At 41.7% G+C, this 10,112-nt stretch overlaps 1 protein-coding gene across 1 annotated transcript; it reads right to left on the minus strand.

The window, feature by feature from the left end:
* Positions 1 to 1,716: 1,716 nt before the first annotated feature.
* Positions 1,717 to 7,511, minus strand: LOC127665252 (spermatogenesis-associated protein 31-like). Its single transcript, XM_052157705.1, has 5 exons — positions 7,329 to 7,511; positions 5,097 to 5,169; positions 3,541 to 4,583; positions 3,480 to 3,489; positions 1,717 to 3,440 (listed from the first exon to the last, which is right to left on the minus strand). Exons 1-5 carry the CDS (start codon positions 7,509 to 7,511, stop codon positions 1,717 to 1,719), a joined length of 3,033 nt encoding a protein of 1,010 aa, XP_052013665.1.
* Positions 7,512 to 10,112: the final 2,601 nt, after the last annotated feature.

Below are 10,112 nucleotides of genomic sequence, written 5' to 3' on the forward strand. Positions count from 1 at the left end.
CAATCTGTAATCTCCAGCATGGCAAAATTTTTTGTGTTTCCTAAAACATTTTCTCTAAAGTATTATGCAGGTAATGATAAATAATAGATTAAGGAAATTGTCTAGCTATCATTTCTAGTGGTTGTTGCACCAAATATTGACAAAGTTGGACTATTTAGCATTCCCTGTAGAACTACTTTCCAATTGCCACTATTATAAATAGGTTCTGAGAAAATAAATCTTTCCCTATCATGTTCATGGAAAGAGACTGAAAAAGCAATCTTTTAAATCAATTACTATCATAGGCCATGACTTATGTAATAAAGAAGGTAAAGGAATTCCGGGCTGTGAAAGACCCATTGGTTGAATTGTACTATTTATCACTCTTAAATCTGTTGACATCTTCATTTACCCATTTTCTTTTTTTTTTTATAACACACACAGGGGAATTCTATCAGCCAGTAGACTCTTCTATATGTTGAGCCTTCAGCTGCTGTTGTACAAGCTATTGAAGTGCCTGAAATCTTTCCTAAAGGTCATTGATCTTCCTACACAAGGGAACAACAAGGACTCCTTGTTCATGGCACATTTATAGCACCTTCATGCTTCTTTGGTTCCAAGGTTTTCAATTCTTTGTATCCTGCCCTTAGTCTACAGTTCTAAACTCTCAATCATGTCCCTTTTCATTCACCTAAAATAACTCCCTGAACTTAAGCTAGCTATGAAATTGACTTAGGTAAGTGATTAGTAGGACTATTCTTCCTCTGGGGCACATATGACCTTCAGTGGTCTCCCTAAATGTTATAATCACCGTTATCAGGAAAGTGCCTTCCTCTGCTATTCTACAGTATGGGGAATGCATGGAGATGCATTTTCCTTAGACTAAATTTTCCTTAAGGCTGAACTGTAAGGACTTATCACTACCCTTACCTTTCCCCATGAGAAGAGGCTTCCCAAAGGCAGACATTATCTATGGGAAAGCTTTCTTCTGCTTCTGAGCCCAGAGCACAAAAGAATACCTTACCTCCATTCAAACTTATGCCTATTTTATAACAAGAAAAGCTAATTAGCTCTGACCCTGCCTGGAACCCCTGAGGGAACTTGGAAACTTAAGATACCTCTGTAAGTCTTTGTATCTGCCTAAAGTTTAAGGTTAAGATAAAGCAATGAAAAGGTGGATTGAAGCAGATTATAAAATGGAATGTTCTCAGCTTTCCTTATCCCATCATCTTTGTGCAAGTAAACATGTATGTATACAACATATATGTGTGTAAAGACTAGAAATCAATTTTGATTATCTTTATCAGTAGCCCCCCCCCCTTTGGATACAAGGTCATTTAGTGAACCTGTAGCTCACTCATCTATCCAATGAGCTCCAAGGATCTCTTTTTCTTCCTTGAACTAGGATTAAAACTGTGTGCCACCATGCTTGGCTTTGTACATGTGTAATAGAGATCTGAGCTCAGGTCTTTATGTTTTTGCAGCAGGCATTTTACCAACAGTAGTCTCCCCTAACTCTGACAGTGTTTTGATGTTAAGATTTTCTGTGGAGGTGGGCTTGTTCTATGTCTGTCAATCACCCCACTGCTAGAAGCCAAGGCCCATATAAAACATGGAACAGACAGAAACCATTACCCTTTTATGGGGGAAAAACATGTATTTTGGGCTACATTAAGTATCTCGAATGTACTAACATGAGAAAAATAATTTTTACATTCACTAATCTTTTTCTTTCAATTATGTTTTCCTATTAGGAAAAACTACAGAGGAATGTCCTAGATCTCTACAGACATTTCTCTGGAAGGCACAGTGCCTAGGACAATAAAGATGGTGATTTGGGATTCCTGGCACTACTCTTCTATTCTGGGAAGAATTCACTATGTTCAAAGCTGCATTGGGGGACAAGTATCTGGGGTTCCGTGGGATCTGTGGTTTCTTGCTAAATTGTACACTTTTCTGAGGCAGTTGGCTTCTGATGTGCCTGTCCTGTATAGAACACCTCTGACATGAGGAATTGCTCGGGTAACTGGCTCCTTTCCTTTGCTCTAAATAGGAGACTGGCATGTGGCCATGGGAAAACCGAGAAATGGGGGCTGGAGGAACTTCTCTGTGCTGGTTGAACTTTGAAGCACAGAGTTGATGTTGTAGCTTCATTTTCTTTTCTAACATCTGTCCAACAGCTGTCATAAGTTTCTGGGCCTCAGCAACATTGTTGTCCATATATGGTTTTTTTCTCACTTGCCTTCGTTGATTCTGGGCAGTGGCTGCTGCAAGGGGATGAAATTCCTGCCCTTTGATTCTTTTCTTGGGGTGAATCCACTGTAGAAAGCGGCCCACACGTCTTTGGGAGGGGTTCTCTAGAAGCACCTGTGTGGTTTTTGGAAGGGGCTGATAGTATTGGCCTCCAAAGTTGACTTTTTTCTCCTTGACTGGGGTGAACTTAAGCCTGTCTTCATACTTTCTTTCACTTTGTCTCTTAGTGTTTTCTCCTTGATAAGTAGGGGTCAACATCTTGATTTGACTCTTCTGTGAGACTTGATGCTTTGGAGTACTGGGTCTCTGCTGCACCAGGCCATTGCCCCTGTCTACTACCACAATGTCACCTAATACATGTGAAGTCAAAGTGTCTACAGGAAGAAGCATGCTCCTGGAACGTTTTGGAAGGAGCACAGCAGTGGTATAGATTTGTGGCTGGCCTGCTAATTCTGTCTTCACATTATGTGGAAACTCACTAACAACTTTTGCCTGAAGGGTGTGTGCCTCTGAATTTTGGGCATTAGTCCTTCTAGGCAGTAAAAGGACTTCTCGGTTCCCTATCTCTCTCTTTAAAATACCCGTACTCTGTGAGGGTACATCCATGAAGTTGTAAGTGAGAGTTTCTGAAAGATGCCCCCTCTCTGGTTTGGCTGGCAGGGCTGTATAAGACTCATGGTCAACACCAGAGGGAAGCCTTCTCATGGCCCTCTTACAGGAAGGAGATGAGACAAGGAGAAGATTCTCTGATGATGGAGAAGAATCTGTAATTATCATCTGTCTCAAGCATGGTTTTCCTAGGAATCCGACTACCTCAACTGCTGAACTGGTCCTATGTATTGAAGTGGTTGAGGAAGTCTGGGCACAGAGTGTAACAGGCAAGGACTCAATACTTTTTAACTTAAAGAGCTTTATGGGCTTGAGTATTTTAAGGGGTAGACCCCACCTGTGCTTCGCCCAAAACCTTACAACATGTGCCTCCAGAGTCTGTCGAGTTTCTGGATTGAGAAAGGCAAGCTTCTCTGAAGAGCACGTGGACTTTTCTGAACTCTTTAAGGCTGGAAAATTTCTCTTTTCCATATGGTTGTCAGTCTCATAGAAACTATTGTCCACAGCAAGCCAGGATCGTCGCATACTCAGAGGGGTCAGACCGTGATTTATCTGCCCTGACTTTGTACCCAAATGAAGTTTCAAGTTGTTATCTAAATCTTTGTCTATGTGATATGTTGAGTCATTTTTGAAGTCACTCTTCAAGCACTTAACTGAAACTCTTTCTGACTCCAAAATGTTTGCCCCATGAACCTTTACTATAGTTTTTTCCAAGCCCCTGATTGGATCTTTTGAGATCTTTCCTAGAATAGGTCCCAGATTCTTGCCAGATTCCTTTTCTAGAGGGAATTTCACCTTCTGGCCCTCCTTGCTGTGTTCACCAGTAGACACAAGGGCTTGTGAGGTGCCAGGTTTTCCTGTTACTGTGTTCTGAGGTGCCATCATCCCCTTAGAGTCTTGGATCCTATGAGAAAAATTCCATTGATGTTGAATGAGCCACCTTTGAATGTGCTGCTCCAGTTTCTCCCGGAGCTCACAGCTGATGGGAAAATTTTCAGGAAGGATAGAGACTGCCCAGTCTTGGGAAGGGTTGGGGTCCAAAATGTCATAGGCTTCTTGAGGTTTCTGGATCATCAAGGGTAAAGTCAATCTATTTTCTAGTTGTTTTTTCAGTAAGGGCCTTTCTGTGTATTTTATTTCAGCTGGGAGGTATTGTGGCTTACTTTGTGATTGAGAATAAGATGTACCAAAACCCCTATTATAGGGTAGAGAAGAGGGTAGTAGGACTGGGAGAGGGGATTGAAAATGAACTTGATTCAAAACTGGGGGCTGGAATTCAATTGGAGATAGAATTAAAGGTGGATGTTGGAGGTCCAGATAGGACAGAGGATGTGTATGGGGAAGCATTGGAGACATTTTATCCTGCAGTTGAATTGGATAAACACTTGGGATGACATTGAATAAGAAAAAGGGAGAAGGGAGAGTTGACGTTGTCTGAGGGATCCAGGCAGCAGCTACCAGAGACTCACTGTGGAGAGAAGGGAGACCCCAGAAAAGCTGGTCATATTTCTGTTGAAAATGGTCCCCTGAGATCTTGGGATAAGATATTTTCTGAGTAGCCATCTGCTCTTCTGATTTTTCTTTCAGGTTCCAGAAGGGTAACAAGGTAGTTCTGTCTTGTTTAGCACTTCGTGAGTTAAATATATTCCCTAAAGAGTTCAAATGGTGTCCTGGGCTCATTTCTTCTAGAAATAATTCATCCTTTTCTTTTTCTTTCAGCTTTTTCAGGCATTCTCCCCAAGCTGGAAATTAGGAGAGTGGGTTATGATGGTGGAAGGCGGGGCATAGGGTTATTATAACAAGCAAAATTTGTGGGTATCCCATTAGAAAAGATTACAAGATTAAACTCCAGAACCTGTTCACTAGCATTCAAGGTCATGTGATCCATGATCTGTAGAGCTTTCAAGGTACATGGACAGACAGCACTTAGTCATTTATAAGTAGTTCCCATAGCTGTCACCCTCCATGATCCTCCTAGCTGACATATGGGAGAGAGGGTTAAGTCATCTCAAGAAAGAATCAGCTTTACTCAAGTTCCCACCTCCAAATCCTGGTAGCATTGCTCCTAAGAGTCTAGAGACCTCCCTGTTAAGAACACTTGTCATCTGGCTTATCATAGCTTTCTTCTAATCCAGGAACCTGAGTATGGGATTCTGATTTCCTTCCCAGAAACCTCCCTCTTAGGCCTCTGTAACTCACCTGGGAAACATGGTGTTAGCTCCTCACAAGCAACTGAATGGCAGAGACTGACTTACCTTTTGCATCAGTCCTACAATGATTCTTAAACTTTTTTTTGTACTGGCTCTGCCAGGTCATCTGTATCTGAGGCTGCAAAATGTGATACAGAGAGAAACATTCTCAATCTCCTCTAGAGAAGGTGCAGATATTCAATATTCATGAATTTTAAATTCAATATGGTGTGTGTGTGTGTGTGTGTGTTTGATTTGTGTTTGACCACTAGCAGAGACCAGAAATGTGTGGATCTCCTAAAGCTAGAGTATAGATGGTTGTGGGATATGTGGTCTAGGAAGAAAACTTGGTTCCTCTGGAAAAACAGCAAGTGTTCTTAACAGCTAAGACATCTCTCCAGTACTGGATGGTCTGGAATTTATGAACCACCTTAGATTTGAGCTCTTAGAGATGTACTTACCTCTGCCTTTCAAATACTGGGTTTAAAGAAATGTGCCACCAAACTTGGATGGTGGTTCTGTTTTTGTTGTTTTAACTTGACATTTTAAAAAATGAGATCAAATACTTCTTCTTTTTCTTCTTCTTCTTCTTCTTCTTCTTCTTCTTCTTCTTCTTCTTCTTCTTCTTCTTCTTCTTCTTCTTCTTCTTCTTCTCCTTCTCCTTCTCCTTCTCCTTCTCCTTCTCCTTCTCCTTCTCCTTCTCCTTCTCCTTCTCCTTCTCCTTCTCCTTCTCCTTCTCCTTCTCCTTCTCCTTCTCCTTCTCCTTCTCCTTCTCCTTCTCCTTCTCCTTCTCCTTCTCTCTCTCTCTCTCTCTCTCTCTCTCTCTCTCTGTGTGTATGTGTGTGAGACTAAAGATCCATATTAGTAATGTCAGTATTCTCCTGTCACTCTTTCTAAATACAGTCTCTTACTAACTCCGTTAGACTGGCTGTTTAGGAAGCTTTGGGGATTCTTTTATGTTTGTCTTCCCAGTGTGAGACTATGAGCACACATCATCATGCCCAGCTTTCTACTTGCAAGGGTGCTAAGTATCTAAATCCAGGTCTTCATGCTTGCAAGGCAACCACTTTACTAAGCATTTTCCCCAACCAGTTTTCTTTGTTTAAGAAAAAAGGGAGCTGTGTAGATGACTTAGTGGGTAAGAACACTTGCTGTGTAAAGACCTAAATTCAGGTTCCAGTATTAGCGTAAAAAGCCAGATGTAGTTCCACATGTGCCTGGAACCCTAGTGCTATTAGAGGCAGAGACAGAAGATCTGAACTTGGAGCTAGGCTGGGAGACAACAGATTCCAGAAATCCTTTCCTATACTTGCCTCCCATAGCATTAGGGTTGCAAAGTCTCTGTCTAAAGAAAATAAGGAGAGGGTATAGAGAACACTTGATATTCTTCTTTGCCCTCCTAATAGATGCACAAGCATATGCACCCCATTCACATGCACATAAGCACCATACACAACACATAATACATATTATACACATGTACATAACACACACATATACATATCACACAAATGTATAAGATACACATACACACACACACACACAATGGAGGGAGGATTTTCTCCTGTGAGTCCAACCATGGATGTCTACAGTTGTTTTTCTGCTCAAGAGCCAAATTCCTGCAGCTGCTTCATAGCTGCCATGTAGAATTCTGCTTCTTTAAGCTAGATGTCTTGAGCTCTGGCCTCTTATCTAATGCCTTTTGAGGCTCAGCGCAGCTCTCAGACAACCCATCACAGAGGAAAGGCTTGCACAGGAGAAGAGGACATATGAACCAGCGCTCAATGCTGAGATCCTCAACTGTTTCAAGAATCCAGATCCTATACATGAAGTGGCACACCCCACAGACATATTGTGAGCTCCAGATAGATGCTATGGTGACTCCTCTCAACCCTACCCCACCTGCTCCTAGGAGAATAGATTTCTGTTCTTTCTGGAGATTTCTTCCCAGCCATCTATCTGTATACTTGATTTGGAAAAATGGAAATTTGTAATGAAATGTGGTGTTGAGGCAGGAGAAGTGGGTGAAAAGATGCATGTGATATGAAAATCAAAAGGAAGCTTGTGGGAGTGGAGGAGTACAAGGTGAGGAGAGAAGCAAAGGAAGTGGGTGGAAGATATCAGACAACCAAGAAAAACAAACTTTGTTTGAAGATCCTATTATTCAAACCAATTCTTCATTTGCTAATTTAAAAACGAAGAAAGAGATGCACAGACAGGATGGGTGGGAGGGAGGAGAGAAGGACAAGAGAGGAAGAGAGAGAGAGAATTCTGTTAGTTAAGTTGAGAGTTTCTCACCTTCCTGGTGAACTTTATATTTGATGGAGGTGAAGACAGATGACTCTCAAGAAAAGGAAGTAACAGGAGGTAGAGCCCCAGTCCACACACAAAGGCAAGGATCATGTCCATTGCCCATATTGTGGAGCTGAGGCTCAGCCATGTGGTGTAAATGCTTTCCAGAAGAGAGGGAAGATTCTCCATCTGAATCCCATTGTTGGGAGTTCTTCCTTGGAGCTAAAGGATAACTCAGGCCCACATCACAGAGCTGGAGACTCTCCATCACAAAGCCAGGACTCCACATCACAAAGGACTTCTGAGAGTGGGGGAGGGGCAACATAGACAAAGTCTTCCTCAGTCTTCTGGGTGCTTTCTTTCAACTCCATCTACTCCAACTTTTTTATGTTCTATTAATTGTCCCCCAACCCCACCCTACCCCACATCCAGGAATTAATATATTACCTGGTTCCTTTTCTCATTTTCATATCTTAGCTTGTGGTCTTTTAAGATCAGTATTATGCTTCTTAAAAAAATCTTAGATTAGGGGATGGAGAGATGGCTCAAGTGGTTAAGAGCAGTTGCTGGGCAATCCTAAAGATTTGAGTTTAGATACCAGTAGCCACATAACAAGCTAGGCACGTCTGCCAATTCTTATAATCTCAGCTCAAAGGGGAGTAGACAGAAGAGGATCTCTGGGACTTAATGGATACCAGCCTGTCTAGAAAACACAAACTCTGAGTTCATCAAAAAGTGGTAGAGGATACCCTATGCTCTCTTCTCTCTCTCTCTCTCTCTCTCTCTCACACACACACACACACACACACACACACACACACATATGCACATGCACACATACACACAGACATTTTTTTAAATAGATTGCTCAGTGCTAAGAACACTTGCTGCTCTTGCAAAGGACCCAGGTTTGATTCCTAGCACCCACATGGCTGTACCCAATTGTCTATAACTCCAATTCCATGGAATTTGACACCCTTTTCTGGATTTAGTGGGCACCACATATGTGTGTTGTTGTGTACCTGTACACATTTAGGCATTCATGTATACATATAAACCTAACTTTAAAAAAACCAAAACCTGAGATCCTGAAATTTGGAATGTTTCCCCAGAGATTTTTCACAATATCTCCCCTTTTCCTCAAGTATGGTTTGCTGGTGCAATGTTTTTGTCTTCCATCAGTTCAAGGAAAGAACTCAGAGTCCTTTTATATTCATTTAGTTTTATGAAATTTTTTATAAAAATATAAAATATTTTTATATTTTGCCTCATTTTCAAATAGAAGAACTCAAATACATAAAAATTTAAGCATGAACTAAGTAGCTAAAATTTTATATGATATATTTATAAATATATAGCCTTTACAAAGTTTAACTGCACAAAGACTTTGGGCATTGCTTTACATTGTCACTCATGGACATCCAGCCACATGCACATACATTTATAATACTCAAGCACACATGCCCTGTTCTTCCATGAAACAAATCTAGTATTTTTCAACCCAACAATATATCACTTGTTTTCTAGCCATCAAAGAATCATGTCCTCAGCTTCCCAAATGGCTCAGGGAACTTTACAAGGGGTATTACTCTTTACTATTAATATTAATGATAATGTGATCATGTTTATTCCTAAGTACATCTCTCACTGTGGGACAATCATGTATCATTGAGCATGCTATTTATCCTCCTTGACCCTACCTTTGTGGCAACTTTAAATTGCACAGTGGCTAGAAATCTTTGCTTGAAATCCTTGTTGAAGATTTTGCAGTGTAGCAACTATACATATTCTATGAGAAGAAAATCTATTCTTTGTCTTCACTGAATCCCCCTATAACACAAAGAATTTCTTTGAATGCTGTTTCCTGCTGTAAGAATTATGCTTAGGCAGAAGAAGCAGAAGCAGAAGAAACAGAAGAAGAAGAAGAAGAAGAAGAAGAAGAAGAAGAAGAAGAAGAAGAAGAAGAAGAAGAAGAAGAAGAAGAAGAAGAAGAAGAAGAAGAGGAGGAGGAGGAGGAGGAGGAGGAGGAGGAGGAGGAGGAGGAGGAGGAGGAGGAGGAGGAGGAGGAGGAGGAGGAGGAGGAGGAGGAGGAGGAGGAGGAGGAGGAGGACGAGGAGGAGGAAGAGGAGGAGGAGGAGGAGGAAGAGGAGGAGGAGGAGGAGGAGGAGGAGGAGGGGGGGAAGGAGGAAGAGGAGAACCCTACAAAATGATTACTATCTCAATCCATGCTTTTTCAGTAATTTTTCACACACTCTTTCTAGAATTTTCCATTTCTATATAACTCCAGTTCCTTTGGTCCTCCTTTTCTACATACCTATAGTCTTGTTTGTTTGTTTTTTTATTGGATATTTTCTTTATTTACCTTTCAAATGTTGTCCCCTTTCCAGGTCTCTCCTTCAGAAACCCCTATCCTATCTGCCACTTGCCCACCTCTATGAGGGTTCTCTTCCTTTCATCTATTGGCTCCCTTCTCCCTGGCATTCTCCTACACTGGGGCATTGAACACCTTCAGGCCTAAGGGCCTCTCCTACTACTGATATCCAACAAGGCAATTGTTTGCCACACATGCAGCCAGAGCCTTGGGTCCCTCCATGTGTACTCTTTGGTTGGTGGTCCATTCCCCGGGAGATCTGGAGGAGGGGTCTGGCTGGTTGACACTATTACTCCCTCCATGGGGCTGCAAACCCCCTCAGCTCCTTCAGTTCCTTCTCTAACTCCATCAGGAACCCCCACACTCAATCCAATGATTGACTGCAAGTATCCACCTCTATTTGTCAGGCTCTGGCAGAG

Source organism: Apodemus sylvaticus, chromosome 14, assembly GCF_947179515.1.
Source record: "Apodemus sylvaticus chromosome 14, mApoSyl1.1, whole genome shotgun sequence".
In the NCBI taxonomy this organism is placed as follows: domain Eukaryota; kingdom Metazoa; phylum Chordata; class Mammalia; order Rodentia; family Muridae; genus Apodemus; species Apodemus sylvaticus.